This window comes from Carettochelys insculpta, chromosome 1 (genome assembly GCF_033958435.1).
Source record: "Carettochelys insculpta isolate YL-2023 chromosome 1, ASM3395843v1, whole genome shotgun sequence".
In the NCBI taxonomy this organism is placed as follows: Eukaryota; Metazoa; Chordata; order Testudines; family Carettochelyidae; genus Carettochelys; species Carettochelys insculpta.
In genome coordinates this window covers 324,558,716-324,576,310 of record NC_134137.1, presented here as the reverse complement: position 1 = coordinate 324,576,310, position 17,595 = coordinate 324,558,716, and the positions used below count along the sequence as shown (strand labels likewise).

At 43.9% G+C, this 17,595-nt stretch overlaps 1 protein-coding gene across 1 annotated transcript in view; it reads left to right on the top strand.

Annotated features, from left to right (window-relative positions):
- Positions 1 to 17,595, top strand: part of CNTN1 (contactin 1) — a 187,105-nt gene that overhangs the window by 120,158 nt on the left and 49,352 nt on the right. The window contains exon 18 of the mRNA XM_074984080.1: positions 9,207 to 9,310. Within this exon, the coding sequence (XP_074840181.1) occupies positions 9,207 to 9,310 (104 nt within the window). The remainder of the gene's footprint in view (positions 1 to 9,206; positions 9,311 to 17,595) is intronic.

Genomic DNA, 17,595 nt, shown 5'->3' with positions numbered 1-17,595 from the left:
TCTTTACAACTGTGGTATTTAATCATACTGCTGTAGAGGAGTAGCCACGTTAATCTGTATCTTCACAAAACAAAACAGCAGTCTTGTAGTGCTTTAAAGACTAACAAAATAATTTATTAGGTGATGAGCTTTCGTGGGGCAGACAGATGCACTTCTTCAGATCTGGAGATAATGCTGAAAGTGAACTGGCATGATAGATAAATAACAGAGAGATAGACAACAAAAAAATATGAAATAAAAACTGACAAATCACCGGGGGTGGGGGCAAAGGATGAGGAGGAGTAGAAGAAAATCATTTACTCCAAGTGTCTATTAAGTTAAGTGACTATCACTTGAATATCAAAGATCACTATGAATATCAGAGATCAAATATCAATGATTCTGCAACCGTGCACAGACTGACATGCACAAACCACACCAGGGCAAACAACCATGCACAGATTCACATTGGGCACAAACAACAGCCGTCAGAGGTGCCGTGGTAATGAGGCAATTTGAAGCAGGCTAATGAGACGCTAACGTGCACATTCAGAACATCATTAGCATAATAGCAGCTGCACAAACAGACTTTGAATTGCAGATTGGCAGTGAAGGTGGGGCAGCTTCAAAGTATGCGCCCCACTTCAACATCCCCTTACTTCCACAGAACTAGTTCAGAGTAAGGGAATGTCGAAGTGGGGTGCTTATTTCAAAGCTTCCCCCATCTTCACCGTCAATCTGCAATTCAAAGTCTGTTCTTGTGGCCACCACTATGCTAATGAGGCTCTAAATATGCACATTAGCGCCTCGTTAGCCTGCTTCAAATTACCTCATTACCATGGCACCTCCAACGGGAGAATGGTAGTGTTGCAAAAGCCCAAGTGACACACAGTCTCAGCTGTGCTGAACGCTATGCTGTCCAGAGTCTCAAAAATAAATCTGGCATTATAATCAAGACAGTTGATAAAGGGGTGCTGTAGTCATTATGAATACGTCAGACTGTAAACAGGAGGCAGCTAGATAGCTCTCCAGCACATTTTACAGACCTCTTTCCTCTGATCCCATTTTAAAATACCAAAAGAAATTACACCATCTTCTTAAGGAGCTCTTCACCTCTGCTGGGGACCAAATTCACACAGACACACTTTGTGAGCCCCGGCCTGGATTATTCTATTTGCTTCCCAAAATCCATAAGCCTGGGAACCCCAGATGCCCTATGATTTCAGGTATTGGCCCCTTACTACAAGACTATCCAGCTATGTAAACTCCTCAGACCCTGTGCCACCAGCATGCCTAGCTATCTCAAAGATACCACTGACTTCCTGAGGAAACCTTCCTGACAATACCATCCTTGCTAACATGGATGTAGAAGCTCTCTACATCAATATTCCATATGAAGATGGACTACAAGTGATTAGCAACACTATCCCGGATGGTGCCAGAACAAATCTGGTGGCTGACCTATGTAACTTTGTTCTCACCCACAACTCTTTGGGTGTGTTGACACTAGCAAGTGCATTTGTAAGTGAGGTTGAAAGAGAGCCCTCTTTTGAAACAACCCATGGAGCATCTACACACACTCCGTGAACTTTCGAAAGTAACTTCAAAAGAATGGGGCCATTCCATCGAAGTTGGTCCTCTGTTCCTGTGATGGAAAGAGCGCCCCCTTTCGAAAGATTATTTGGAAAGAGAGCAAGTGTATTCGTTTCATGGATGGCTATTTCAAAAGAGGGAGTCCTCCATGGCAACAATCAGCTGGCGGGCAATGGCACCTTTCACAGCACAAGCGGAGCTCTATGGCTCCACCATCCAGCCGCGTTTAAGGAAGCAGGCTCCCACAGAGTCTCAGGCAGGAAGCTGAGAGCGCACAGGCAGCAGGGAGCCCACACTGCTGCACAGCCTCCTCCCAGCTACGAGGCCCCAGCCAGCCCACCCTCCTTTCCGGACCCATGGCCAGCACCCGGGACCCCCAATCACTCCAGGGGCCCCCAGGACACTGGAGAATCCTCCCAGGAAGGGAGCCACTGTGCTGTGGGGCCCGGATGGCGATGTGTATGCTGTCCAGGGCCCTGAAGCAGTTTGGGAAACCCAATTCCTCGAAGCCCCAGATGGCATCATCCAGGTCACCGACGCAGATCAGCTGCCTCAGGAGCACCTTGTTGATGGCCCGGACAACCTGCAGAGCACTGGGGGGGCATGCTCGTGAGTGTGGGGTGGGGTCTGGCATACTCACCCATCCCCATCTCCACCCCTGTCCCCTGCAGTGCAGGCCTCTCTGAGGCCCCCTCTCCTTGCCCCCAAGTGTCCACCTGTCCCCATCCCTACCCCTGTCCCCGGCAGAGACTGCCCCCCAGTTCCCGATGGTGCTCCTTACTGGGGTGCTTCCTGTCTCCTGGCCCCTGCATGCAATGGGGGTGTGACTCGGGCATGGCGTACTTTGTTAAGGATGGCCCTGACAGTGGCCCTGCTCACCCCGAACTGGTGGCTGACAGATCAGTGACTGTCTGGGGTGGCCAATTTCCAGAGGGCGATTGCCACCCTTTTCTGGAGCGGGATTGCTGTCCTCATGCGGTTCTTGCGGTGCTGAAGGACTGGGGCGAGCCAATGGCACAGCTCCAGGAACATCACCTTGGTCATCTTGAAGTTATGTAGTCACTGGTCTTTGCCCCAGTCCTCCAGCACCAGCTGGTCCCACCAGTCACTGGTTGTGGGGAAGCCCTGCAGGTGGCAGATGACCTGGGGGACTGGATGGGGGCATCTCACCCTGAGGACAGCCTCCAGGAGTGTGGCTCGTAGGGTGGCTGCTGGTGCATGGTGGCCAGGACCATGGCCAGTGTGCTGGACCCAGCCTCAGTGAGGGAGGGGGAGCTGCTTGGGGTCCATGGGGGGCTAGAGTTCCTCCTCCACTCATGCTCCCTGCTTGCCTAGGGACAGGTAACTGGCCCTCAGCGTGGGCAGCCAAGGTTTGGAGTGAGGGGCCCTTTAAAGGGATGGCAGGTGGCATCCCCAGAAGGGCTCGACCACCATGCAATCCTGCCCATGGCACTCCTGCCCATGTTCTTTTGAAAGAGCACCCTGGAACATGTGGCTGTTCTCTTTGAAAATTGCTGTGGGGGCCGTTTGAAAGGGTGGGTTGACCCTTTGGTCCCTGTGTGTCTGTGTGGATGCCCCCTTTCGAAAGGTCGTCTTTCAACGTTAAGTTTCAAAAGCCATCCTTTCAAAACGGAGCTGTAGTGTAGATGTGGCCTTTCTGATCTGGGGACAATTTATGCCTCCAGATCAGCGGCACTCCAGATCAGGGGCACCTGCATGGCCCCACAGTATGCTAACATTTTTGTGGGTGACTTAGAACAGCATTTCCTCAGCTCTCATCCCCTGTTTGCCCCTCCTTTTGCTCATGCTACATCAATGACATCTATATCATTTGGACCCATGGTAAAGAAATTCTTGAAGAGATTTTAATGACCTGCACCCCACCATCAATCTCAGCCTTGACCATTCCACACGAGAGATCCATTTCCTGGACACGCCAATACAAATCACTGATAACCAAATCACCACCACTTCCTACTGCAAACCCATTGACCACTACCCCTACCTATATGTCTCCAGCTTCCCTCTGAGACACATCACATGATCCATTGTTTATAGTCAAACCCTTATATACAGCCACATCTGCTCCAATCCTAATGACAGAGAACAAAAACTTCAAGATCTCTACAAAGCATTTGTAAAATTTAACTACCCACCGGGAGAAAGAAAAAAACAAATTGACAAGGCCAGATGAATACCTAGAAGCTATCTGCTTCTAGATAGGCCCAAGAAGGTCAATAACAGAACACCACCTAGAGCCCCCAACTCAAACCCCTCCAGTGTATTATTAACTACATACAACATACTCTGGAACATGATGCTACTCTCTGAAAGGCTTTGAGTGAGAGGCCTGTGATGTCCTACAGACAACCACCTAACCTCGGGAAAATTCTCACTTGCAACCACATGCCACACCACAGAAATACTAATCCTGGAACTTTTCCTTTCAAGAAACCCTGTTGCCAGCTTTATCCACATATTTACTCCAGAGACACCATCACTGGGCCTAACCACATCAGTTACAAGATCAGGGCTCATGTTCCTGTACATCCACTAATGTTATGTATGCCATCGGCTGTGTCTAGACTAGCCCCCAACTTCAAAGGGACGTTACTGATGAAGTGCTGGGGTGCATATGCAGCACTTCATTAGGCTAAGTCTCCCCCGCAGCAACTTCGAAGTGGGAAACTTCGAAATGCCAACTTGCATGTAGCCACGGGTCAGCCACAGGTACTTCCAAGTGTCCATGCTACTCCAAAGTCCCTTTACTCCTCAAAGAGACTTCAGAGTAGCACGGGCACTTCTAAGTACCTGCAGCTACACACAAGCTGGCACTTCTAAGTTTCACACTTCGGGTTGCCACAGGGGAGATTTAACCTAATGAAGCACTGCTTATGCACTGCAGCATTTCATCAGTAATCTCCCAACACCCTAATTACCATGCCCCTTTGAAGTTGGGGGCTCGTTTAGACGCAGCCATCATGTGCCAGCAATGCCCTTCTGCTATGTATTGGAGAGACTGGAAAATCACTTTGCCAAAGAATGAATGGACGCAAATCAGACATTGAGAATACACATAAACCTGTCAGTAAGCACTTCAGTAAAGTAGGCCATAGTATTAGAGACCTGAGAATGTGTGCCCCACAACAAAGACTCTTTAACACCAGATGACAAAGGGAGACATCTGATCTGGAATCTATTCTCAAATTTGACACTTTGGGACTTGGTCTTAATAGAGATAGCAATTACCTTACTCATTACAAAGACATCTTCCTCCACTTTGATATTCGTAGTGATCTCAAGCAAGTAGCTTAGTAGATATTTGGTGTAAATAATTTTCTTCCCCTCCTCCCCACTCTTTGCCCTCCCAGCTAATTTGTCAGTTTTTATTTCTTTTTTGGGTTTTTTTTTTATTTTTGTTTTCTCTTTCTCTGTTATATATTGGCCATGCCAGTTAATTTCAACACTATTTCTAGATCTGACAAAGTGAGTCTGCCCCACGAAAGCTCATCACCTCATAAATTATTTTGTTAGTCCTTAAACTGCTACATGACTGCTTTACTGTAGAGGAATAATTAACTTGGCTAAGTTTTCAAGCCTATTCAAATTCTAGTACTATTAGAAATTAGCCTTTCTGTGTTCTTTTTTTTCCAGTTTAGACATTAAAGCAGGCAGGTGAATAATTCATAGAAATTTTCTTTGATGTTTGAATAAAACCTTTTCTTTAATCTTTCTTGGAATTATTTCAGATTCAGCAGTCTGCAGGATGTCAGTTAGAAGTGTCATTTTCTATGCTAAGTGGAAGAAATTGTTGGAAAAAGGCAAACGTTAGAACAGAATAATATAGGCAATAATATATAACAAAAACATGACGCTAATGTCTGTTGCCAGAAATATAAAGCAGAACTGTGCAGAACTGTTGAATTTTTTCGGGTCATAGAACAGAATTTGCCTCAGCAAAACAGCACTCCCAGCTATTGAAATGAGCATAAAGACCCAAGAGGTGGGACCAGATAACAAGGTTACATTCTCACACTTCAGACTCCATTCTCATCTCAGTGTACTTTATGGGAGATTTATGCCTGTACCTCCCATTTAGCACTAATGGGAACTTTGTATACAAATCACGCACACAGAGAGAGAAACATACAATAGACTCTTTTGTTTCTTATGATAATTCAGGATCCATATTAACAACATTTAGCTAATGTGATTAATATTGATCAAGTTATCAGAGAAGTGGACCTTAGGATATCATCTTTACCAGCTGCAGCAGGGATAAAATGATTATTATTGCATTAGTGCAAATGATACCCAAATAACACATCAGTATTCCTTTATTTCTAAGGAAATTATTATCATTTGACTTTTAAGTTTTCAGGCCTGTTAGTGAAGTGCTAAATGTGTTTCTTCTAGAAAACAAAATAACTACTAAAAGCAAAAATTAATAATAGGAACATTAAAACATATACCTGCAGTTTAGTTGAGCTACATATTTAAACTACCTGTATGATAGCAACAAAACAGATTTCTGAGTTCAGCTATTTAACAGCACCATTGTGCATGTGACCAAATGCGATGAGAGCACCGAGCAAAAAAGCCAATTAGTGGTAGTACTAATTTTCAGAAAATGAAAAAAATAAAATAAAATCTTGGTGACTGTTGCCCTATAACTCTAGTCTTAGCAAAATAATTCTGCACCTACACGGAGAAACTCTAGTCATTCAAGGTCAAATGATGTCCATCCCAGCCACCAAAGGGGCTGAGGACACAAAGAAACACTTTCTTACCCTAGACCACCAATATAGGACACAGCCAAAATTGCTCTGTAGGTGTCAGGGAACATCAAATATTGTCCACAACTTTAGCAGCCTCAAAGGAGGATGCAGTTGTGCTCATCTGCCCAGCACATCAATAAACAGCAGCTGCAAGGAAACACAGCCTACATTTTTTCTAACAGATGCAGTGAGAGGCAACGCATACCATACACTCCTGAGACCCCTGTAGGCATTGGGAGTCATACAGTGGTGAAGATTTCCACTAGTTCTTCACTACACAGAGCCCCACAACACTCACTCTCTCTCTGCCCTGACAGCCTCTAGTTCCACAAAGTTTCTCTTGTAGGATACCTGAACTATGAGCATAAGCACTATGTTTTACGTAAAGAATGTTATCTTGAAAAGCAAAGAAAATAGCATGTTTCTTGCTGGAATTACATAATAAGAAAATCACAAAGGAAGTGGGTATTATATATTTGGACAGTTATGTAAAAAAGGAATGTCTGGAAAATGATTATAGAGTGTAAATTTGAAATAAGGATCAAAACTGGCTGTGTTCAGTGGGGCATAAATAAGCAAAAGAGAGAGAAATATGAAAGGGAACATTCAGATTATCTCATCCTGATAATCACCCTGACTGTAAGAACTATTCAGCTATGGAGTAGTCTCCCAAGGAAAATGATGGAAGCCCTGTCTTTAAATCTTGGTCCTTGGTAAAAGCATTACTAAATGGTACAACAAGAAGCAATCTTGCATTGGGATGACAATGGACAAGATAGTCGTTTCCATCACTAATATCTTTACTACAGTGATGTACCAAATGCTGAAGGCTACAGACAGTCAAGGGAATACATTGAATATATTGTTAGAAATGGTAAAGCTACATAATCATGATCTACACTATCATTGCTACTGAGTTATGCATTTATTAATAAACCTACATATGTCTAATTGTAATTCTAAAAATCTTTATTCATTTTTAGTGCATTCCTTTTATTCTGTGCTTCCATATGTTTCATGTTAACATGTAATTAAATGGCATTAGCATTAGCACTAATCATCCTTGACACTAAGACTTTAGATTGGGGTTTTTGTGCTCACTTAAATGTTTATAATTGAGAAAATGGGCTTAGTGTCAGGGCCTCACTTTTTGTTATAGATTTGTTGTGAAAGATGATTAAAAAGTAACTTTGTATACCAAGTTATTGTTACCTTGGATGCTTCTCATGAGAAATGAAACTATTTTGGTTTTGTTGTTGTTGTTGTTGTTTTATTCCGTGTTCTTTTTTCCTGAATAGTGGCTGTTTTATACATAGCTGACTTGACGCCCAGTTGGAAGATTAAGTATATGAAAGCTCTGCTGTGCTGAGGCAGCAGTGGCTGTCTGTTGCAACTTGTTTTAAAAGACCCATAAAATAAAACTGACCTTAGTCTGAAAAATTGAATCTTTCATAGATTGTGTGTGCTGTTTATGCATTTATACATCCATTATCTCCTTTTAAATTAAAGTGAAGTTAACAGCATCATGGCTACATCTACACTTAGTAAAACTTGGAAATGGCCATGCTAATTGCCAGATCGAAGAATATTAATGAGGCACTGCAATGCATATTCAGCGCCTCATTAGCATGCTGGCAGCCACGGCACTTCAAATTGATGCTTTTCGCTGCCGCACGGCTCATCCAGATGGGGGTCCTTTTCGAAAGAACCTTGCCAACTTCAAAATCCCCTTATTCCTATCAGAAGATCATCAGTAATCATTAGTAACCTCATTAGTAATCTTCGATCTGGCCATTAGCATGGCTATTTCAAAGTTTCTACTAAGTGTAGACGTAGCCACGAAGCTGTTAATTTCACTTTAATTTAAAAGGAGATAATGGTTGTATAAATGCATAAACAGCACACACAATCTATGAAAGATTCCATTTTTCAAACTAAGGTCATTTTTTTTCCTATCAGCAGATAGAAATAAAGGGATTTCGAAGTTGGAAGGGTTCTTTTGAAAAGGACCCCCATCTGGATGAGCCTTACGGCAGCAAAAATCAGCAATTTCAAAGTGCCATGGCTGCCAGCGTGCTAATGAGTTGCTGAATATGCATTTCAGCGCCTCATTAGTAATCTTCATTCTGGCCATTAGCGTGGCCATTTCGAAGTTTTTACTAAGTGTAGACAAGGTCCATATAATTAAACTGCCACCTATTATTTTTAAGCACTACAGGTTAATTTTTAAATAAAAGGAAAACTTTTCACATTAAAATGGCATGAATTGTGCATTTAGCAATGCAACATCAGATTTTTAATGTTAAGCACACACAAAAATTTACATGTGTCCAACTTGTGTGCACAAATACCAGATATAAATGCACATGTGTGGTCAGTTAGACACACTAGTCCACTATATGCATAGTTGTCTGATTTGCATGGACATAACATATTTTATACCTGCATGCGTCAGAAGTAAATAATTATTTTATTTACATGCAGTTGTATTTCAAAATGTCACCAATGGTTTTTAATGTGAGAGAAAAACTCTAGATTACTAAGTAAAAGATCACTTTTTTAGTTCCGTTTTTATTTAAGCCAATTTATTTCATTAAACTTTTTACATTGTAGCCTACTAGAGCTTTAATAAAGGCCTAATCCTGAGATCCTTGCTCCACTTTTACTCCCTGCTCTACAAGCAAACACCCAATGAAATTGGAGCTTACCCAAGTAATAGCTAAGCATAAACAGGTTAAAGATCTCCGGTGAAAATGAGTAAAGTATGTGAAATATTACAGTGAAAAAAAGACCATGCAAGAAAATATAACAATGCATTGATGGCATTGAATGTTTTCCATATGTTCAATCTCCCAGCTCCCAGTGAAAGGCCCAGAAATGTGAATGTAAAAGTCTTATCATCTTCTGAAATATCCGTTTCCTGGGAGCACATATTTGATGAATCTGTTGAAGGATATCAGGTGAGTTTAGAAGTGGTACTTTTAAATATATTCATGTTCATTTAAACGCATTTTAATTAGTTATGCACAGGCAATACACACTGTCACAGTCTAACTCTTAATGCTCATTCTTGTTTAATTTGCTGTATAAATTTAATCATTTATTAAATATTTCATATCATATATCATTTTTAATACTAACGTGTAAGACTTCAGTTCAGATCCCCTAGGCTACGTCTACACGTGAAGCCTACATCGAAGTAGCCTATTTCGATGTGGAGACATCGAAATAGGCTATTTCGATGAATAACGTCTACACGTCCTCCAGGGCTGGCAACGTCGATGTTCAACATCGACGTTGCACAGCACCACATCGAAATAGGCGCAGCGAGGGAACGTCTACACGCCACAGTAGCACACATCGAAATAAGGGTGCCAGGCACAGCTGCAGACAGGGTCACACGGCGGACTCAACAGCCAGCTGCTCCCTTAAAGGGCCCCTTCCAGACACACTTGCACTAAACACCACAAGATCCACAGAGCCGACAACGAGTTGCAGACCCTGTGCATGCAGCATGAATCCCCCGCTGCAGCAGCAGCAGCAGCCAGAAGCCCTGGGCTAAGGGCTGCTGCACACGGTGACCATAGAGCCCCGCACGGGCTGGACAGACAGCGTCTCTCAACCCCCCAGCTGATGGCTGCCATGGAGGACCCCACAATTTCGATGTTGCGGGACGTGGATCGTCTACACGGTCCCTACTTCGACGTTGAACGTCGAAGTAGGGCGCTATTCCGATCCCCTCATGAGGTTAGCGACTTCGACGTCTCGCCGCCTAACGTCGAAGTTAACTTCGAAATAGCGCCCGATGCGTGTAGCCACGACGGGCGCTATTTCGAAGTTAGTGCCGCTACTTCGAAGTAACATGCACGTGTAGACACAGCTCTAGTTGTGTAAGTTGAAATGGTTCCATAGAAATCTTCAGAATGCCACAGAAGAACCTTGCCAGTTTACACCAGTAGAGGATCTGTCCCATAAGTGTCTCAAACATGTTCAAAATAAGATTTGGATGTAGACATTTGCTGTAAACTCTAATGTCTTTGTTGGTGCATAAATATACTTGTAATTAGCTAATGGCCCACTATATTCGCAAATGATCAAGTATAGTAACTATACTAGCAATAGCAATGAAGGGTCCTGTGGCACCTTATAGACTAACAGAAAAGTTTTGAGCATGAGCTTTCGTGAGCACAGACTCACTTCATCAGATGCTGGTCTTGGAAATCTGCAGGGCCAGGTATAAATAAGCCAGAGCTAGGATGGGGATAACAAGGTTAGCTCAGTCAGCAAGGGTGAGGCTTACTACCAGCAGTTGATCTGGAGGTGCTTTTGTATTTAGCCAGCCATTCAGTCTTTGTTTAAGCCTGAGCTGAGGGCATCGAATTTGCAGATGAATTGTATCTCAGAAATTTCTCTTTGGAGTCTGGTCCTGAAATTTCTTTGCTGTAGGATAGCTACTTTTAAGTTTGCTACTGTGTGGCCTGGGAGATTGAAGTGCTCTCCTGTGGGTTTTTGTATATTGCCATTTCCGATATCTGATTTGTGTGCATTTATTCTTTTACGTAGAGACTGTCCAGTTTGTCCAATGTGTATAGCAGAGGGGCATTGCTGGCACATGATGACATAAATTATATTAGTAGATGTGCAGCTGAATGAACCCACGATGGTGTGACTGATCTGGTTAGGTCCTGTAATGGTGTTCCTGGTGTAGATATGTGGGCAGAGCTGGCAACGAGGTTTGTTGCACGGATGGGTCCCTGAGTTAGAGTGACTGTGGTCTGGTGTATAGTTGCTGGTTAGGATTTGCTTCAGGTTGGCATGTTGTCTGTGGGCAAGGACTGGTCTGCCTCCCAAGGCCTGTGAAAGTGAGGGATCATTGTCCAGGATGAGTTGTAAATCCCTGATGATGCGCTGTAGAGGTTTTAGCTGAGGACTGTAGGTGATGGCTAGTGGTGTTCTGTTGGTTTCTCTCTTGGGTTTGTCCTGTAGTCAGAGGCTTCATGGCACACGTCTGGCTCTGTTGATCTGTTTTTTCACTTCCTCAGGTGGGTATTGCAGTTTCAAGAATGCTTGGTAGAGATCCTGTAGGTGTTTGTCTCTGTTGGAGCGGTTGGAGCAAATGCGGTTATATCTTAGTGCTTGGCTGTAGACAATGGATCGTGTGATGTGTCTGGGAAGGAAGCTGGAGACATGAAGGTAGGCGTAGCGGTCAGTGGGTTTACGGTACAGGGTGGTATTGATGTGGCCATCGTGTATTAGCACTGTGGTGTTCAGGAAGTGGATCTCCTGTGTGGACTGTTCCAGGCTAAGGTTGATGTTGGGGTGAAAGTTGTTGAAGTCCCGGTTGAATTCCTCCAGAGTCTCCTTCCCATGGGTCCAGATGATGAAGATGTCATCAATGTAGCATAAGTAGAGACGGGGTGTTAGTGGAGGAGAGCTCAGGAAGAGCTGTTCCAGGTCAGCCATGAAAATATTGGCATAATGAGGGGCCATGTGGGTACCCATAGCTGTGCTGCTGATTTGAAGGTATATATCGTCACCAAATCTGAAATAGTTGCGTGTGAGGATCAAGTTACAGAGCTCAGCCATCAGATGTGCTGTAGCATCATCAGGGATACTGTTCCAGACAGTGTTTATCCCATCTTTGTGTGGGATGTTGGTATAGAGAGCCTCTACATCCATGGTGGCTAGGATAGTGTTTTCTGGTAGGTCATCAATGTATTGCAGTTTTCTCAGGAAGTCAGTGGTGTCTCGGAGATAGATGGGAGTGCTGGTGGCATAGGGTCTGAGGAGAGAGTCCACATAACCAGACAGTCCTTCAGTGAGAGTGCCAATGCCCTCTGTTAGTCTATAAGGTACCACTGGACCCTTCGTTGCTGTTACAGATCCAGACTAACACGGCTACCCCTCCGATACTATACTTGCAATATCACCAATAGAATTTATCGTAATTTGGAAACAGATGCTGCAACTCAAATGTAGTCAGTAGAAAATGGAGAACACTATGAACACTAGAACAGCATTTGAGGGTGTCACCCTTGCAAGAAGGAATGATTTGTGAATAGACCAAGGCCACTGGGTTCACAACAACTCAAATCCACCATAAAACCCTTTTCTTATTCTCCTGCAGAATAAGGGCACAACCATTAGGGGTGTGCTGCAATCACACAGTTGTGGAAGTGTTCATGGAGCAGCCTAGAAGAGAGTTTTTTTTTTCTTGCACATACAAAGTGGCCTTTGGAGAACTCTGCCATGTTCAGTCTGTTCATTTTGGCTTTACTCTAAGAAACACATATGGGCCTTGCTAAGTTAATGACTTGCTTTGAAATTTAACATGTCTTATGTATGATACTTACCTATATGCTGCAAAAAGAGCAGGTGCCTGTACAGAGTAGACTCAGAGAATGTTAGAGGTGTCAGTTTTTGCTTTCTGAATCACTGTAAGGAATTAATTCCAAGATCCACTGCTCTGCTGTGGGGGAGCAGGTGTCAATTCAATTTCAATTTCATGCCAGCAGAGGAATTGCTGTGCGTCCCAACCTACCTAGCCAAGCATATGTACATCACCTATTGGAGAGAGTGTGGGAGAGCTCCCTTGTTGTTATACCTGATGCTCCCAAAGGAAGGATTTCCCCTGCTGTAGCTCATGATGGGAGAAGGGGGTGGCATCTTAACGGAAGGGAGAGGGGGGTCCTTTGCCACTGCCAGTGAAGGGTAGTGATGGAGCTTGGGGGCAGGATCACAAGACAGAGCCACAGGGAGGTCTGTCTCCTGAACAACTTAATTGAAGCGTAGAAGGGGTGCTAATCTGGTCAAAGTTATGACGCTGGTTCTTTTTTTTTAGGGGGGGTACTCGGCACGAAGTCTCCTCTCTAATATGAATAAAGTATGTTAAATGAGTAAAATAAGATAGGATTGTGTAGCTTTAGTCATATTTCTTGGAAGGATCATAAATATGAAAGATTTTGTTGCAAAAGCTTGACTCTAATAGGTATGCTTTGTTTTGTAGCATACTTTTTCTTGCGTAACTGGTCATCACGAAATACTTCTTCTGTTACAATAAAGAATGTTTTGTAAACTTTTTCCATGTCAAATCTACAAAACAGTATTAAATAGGTCTTCTTTCTAGATCCATATAAAAACATCTCCCACCATGCTTGCCAGGGGCGGCGGGGGGTCAGATTTTCTGCTGTGCCATATGTTCTTGACACTCCAGAGGCATTGAACCACAAGGGGGGTTAGAAGAATTTTCCTGAACTTATGGCCTCCATTGGGCCAAAGATTTTCACACAGTCCAATCCACAATCTTGGCTCAGCTCTTCCAGTGAGAGCTGGAGTTGGGAGCTGTGTCTACACGTGCACGCTACTTCGAAGTAGCGGCACTAACTTCGAAATAGCGCCCGTCGCGGCTACACGCGTCGGGCGCTATTTCTAAGTTAACTTCGACGTTAGGCGGCGAGACGTCGAAGTCGCTAACCTCATGAGGGGATCGGAATAGCGCCCTACTTCGACATTCAACGTCGAAGTAGGGACCGTGTAGACGATCCGCGTCCCGCAACGTCGAAATTGCTGGGTCCTCCATGGCGGCCATCAGCTGGGGGGTTGAGAGATGCTCTCTCTCCAGCCCCTGCAGTGCTCTATGGTCACCGTGGGCAGCAGCCCTTAGCCCAGGGCTTCTGGCTGCTTCTGCGGCAGCTGGGGATCCATGCTGCAGGCACAGGGTCTGCAACCAGTTGTCAGCTCTGTGTATCTTGTATTGTTTAGTGCAACTGTGTCTGGAAGGGGCCCTTTAAGGGAGCGGCTTGCTGTTGAGTCCTCCCTGTGACCCTGTCTGCAGCTGTGCCTGGCACCCTTATTTCGATGTGTGCTACTTTGGCGTGTAGACGTACCCTCGCAGCGCCTATTTCGATGTGGTGCCGCGCAACGTCGAAGTTGAACATCGACGTTGCCAGCCCTGGAGGACGTGTAGACGTTATTCATCGAAATAGCCTATTTCGATGTTGCTACATCGAAATAAGCTATTTCAATGTTGGCTTCACGTGTAGACGTAGCCGGGTTGTCACAAAACAGACAGTGTTCACTGAGGGTTCCTCCACCATGGGAATTCTTGCTTGGATAGGTCCAAGGTGCATGCACGCACGCACGCACGCACGCACACACACAAAGAAATGAGCCCAAAATCTTTTAATGAAAAAATTCTGTGTGTGATGCAAATACACCGCACAGATTGGTTAACTGAACAAACTGGTGGCCATGAGGGGATGCAATTTTGTATGTTTTCATTAAACCAGATTACAGGAAGACCAGGGATGAGGAAAAAGAGTACGTAGCAAGCAAGTACCCATTAGAACTTTAACCTATTTGTTGTATGCAAGAGTCCAAAGAATTTTGTAAAGAGAGCACTGCTAGTTTCTCAGCACTCAAGAAAATAATTCATGGTTTCCACAAATAATTATCATGACCCACATATGTAGTCATGTTTGTATCCTAAGTAGATAGGTAGAGAAAAGCTGTACAGACTTCTGATTTTAATACATACAGTATAGACCACATTGTCACTGTAGTTAAATCTAAGTCATTTGAACAAAGATTCAATGTGTTTGGGATTTAGGTTAATTTAATTTTTAAATTATCTTATTCTTGCAAAGGTTTTAACTCACATCTCTGGAGAGTGGCTTAAAGTTTCACTCCTTTTTTTCACTCAACAGCTCTATGTGATTTATTGTATTATACACCTACTTTTACAGAATGTAGATGAATGGGATGAATAAAGAAAGTTTCTTCCAGATGAGAGGGATTTAAGGACTTTGGGCAGCTATCCAGTGATAAATAAAAGCCTTAGTGTATTTATCCTTAGTGATAAATAAAAGCCTTTATCATCCCTAGGTATGACATGTAGTTAGCATAGCAAAAATGAAGGAGTGAGCCTCTGGCAGTCACTGTAGAGGTTTGCATTGCATGACAACATCACCATCATATTTATTGTGACTCATACAATAAATAGTTGATACTTGACCAACTACTTCTTTGCAGATGTCACTTTGCTGCACACTCAGGCCCATTTGGAAATTAATGGCAGAAATCAAAAGAGTGTTCATATTTTCCTTGTTCCAGTTGCAGCGGTCCCAGCCATGTAAACCAAAGGACAAATACTTTCAGCTGTTAGTAGCATAGCACACGCAGTTGAACAGTTACAGAGAGTAAGCCATGTTAGTCTATACACTATCAAAACAAAAAGCAGTCAAGTAGCACTTTAAAGACTAGCAAAATAGTTTATTAGTATTTTAAATATTGAGTCTGTTCTGGTCTGGCTATGGTCTGAAGAAGTGGGTCTGTCCCACGAAAGCTCACCTAATAAACTATTTTGCTAGTCTTTAAAGTGCTACTTGACTGCTTTTTGTTTTGATAGTTGAACAGTTGTGGTTCTACCCAATAGAAGGCAGAGACACACATACAACACCTCTTTACGGTACTATAGAACCAAAATACTAGTCCAAGACTAAGCAACCATATAGGAAAATATGCCTATTGTTACTCCTTTTCTTCTACACATTGTAATAATACCTCAGGAAGGAAAAAGCCTGGGTATTTAAAAGATTGATGTAGAAGTAATTTTACTTCATATTTTAAATGAGAGCTTATAAGAGAAGACCATGATGCAGTGTTGTCATGTTAAAGCTTAAACCTGAATATTTGCCCACCAGTATATAAGCACTGAAAAAAATTTGATGCTTTTTTTGTTTCCTGTAAAGGCATGGAAATATATGAATGCCTTGATGTGCTTCGCAAGGAAGTTCCCATTCCAAGAGCTCTGGCTATGTCTGGGTAGAGTGCTAAAATGAAATGGGCCTGATTTAGGTTCCAACGTACCCTGAATTTCTCAGCCTCCCATTTCATTGCTCACCTCACAACACATGCTTCTCAAGCAGAATTATCATAAAACTGATGTTTCCTAAGTTTGAAACTATCTCTATTCTTTCAGCTATTCAGATAATATTGCCATTTAGCATCAGTGCTAACCCTGGCCTTTCATAAACTTTAGTTCTTGCCCCAAAGAATAGACAGCCTTAGTGGGCCCAGACAGTGAAACTGTTCCAGAAATGTCACATGTGGCTCTGCCATCTTGCATCACATGACATTTCCTCCTAGCCCTGATGTATTTCCTAAAACATGTATTGACAGTGCCTGCATATTTCATTCTAAAGCTGTGTCTATACGTGCACGCTACTTCGAAGTAGCAGCACTAACTTCAAAATAGTGCCCGTCGCGGCTACACGTGTTGGGCGCTATTTCGAAGTTAACTTCGACGTTAGGCAGCGAGACGTCGAAGTCGCTAACCTCATGAGGGGATCGGAATAGCGCCCTACTTCGACGTTGAACGTCGAAGTAGGGACCGTGTAGACGATCCACGTCCCACAACGTCGAAATTGCCGGGTCCTCCATGGCGGCCATCAGCTGAGGGGTTGAGAGACGCTCTCTCTCCAGCCCCTGCGGGGTTCTATGGTCACCGTGGGCAGCAGCCCTTAGCCCAGGGCTTCTGGCTGCTGCTGCAGCAGCTGGGGATCCATGCTGCAGGCACAGAGTCTGCAACCAGTTGTCAGCTCTGTGTATCTTGTGTTGTTTAGTGCAACTGTGTCTGGGAGGGGCCCTTTAAGGGAGTGGCTTGCTGTTGAGTCCGCCCTGTGACCCTGTCTGCAGCTGTGCCTGGCACCCTTATTTCGATGTGTGCTACTTTGGCGTGTAGACGTTCCCTCGCTACGCCTATTTCGATGTGGTGCTGCGCAACGTCGAAGTTGAACATCGATGTTGCCAGCCCTGGAGGACGTGTAGACGTTATTGCTACATCGAAATAAGCTATTTCGATGTTGGCTTCACGTGTAGACGTAGCCTAAATGTGTTTCAGGAAAATAGTGGAATCTGATACTAGACTAAATTTCCAAAACCCTTTGCAGCAGGTACATTTATGTAATAGGAAAAATACAGCTACTTGCATGCTGTAAACGGCATTTAAAGTGGGAGCCAATTTGGTCTTCGTAGCCGTGTCTACATGTGCACGCTACTTCAAAGTAGCGGCACTAACTTCGAAATAGCGCCCGTCACGGCTACACGCGTCGGGCGCTATTTCGAAGTTAACTTCGACGTTAGGCGGCGAGACGTCGAAGCCGCTAACCCCATGAGGGGATAGGAATAGCGCCCTACTTCGACGTTCAACGTCGAAGTAGGGACCGTGTAGTCGTTGCGCGTCCCG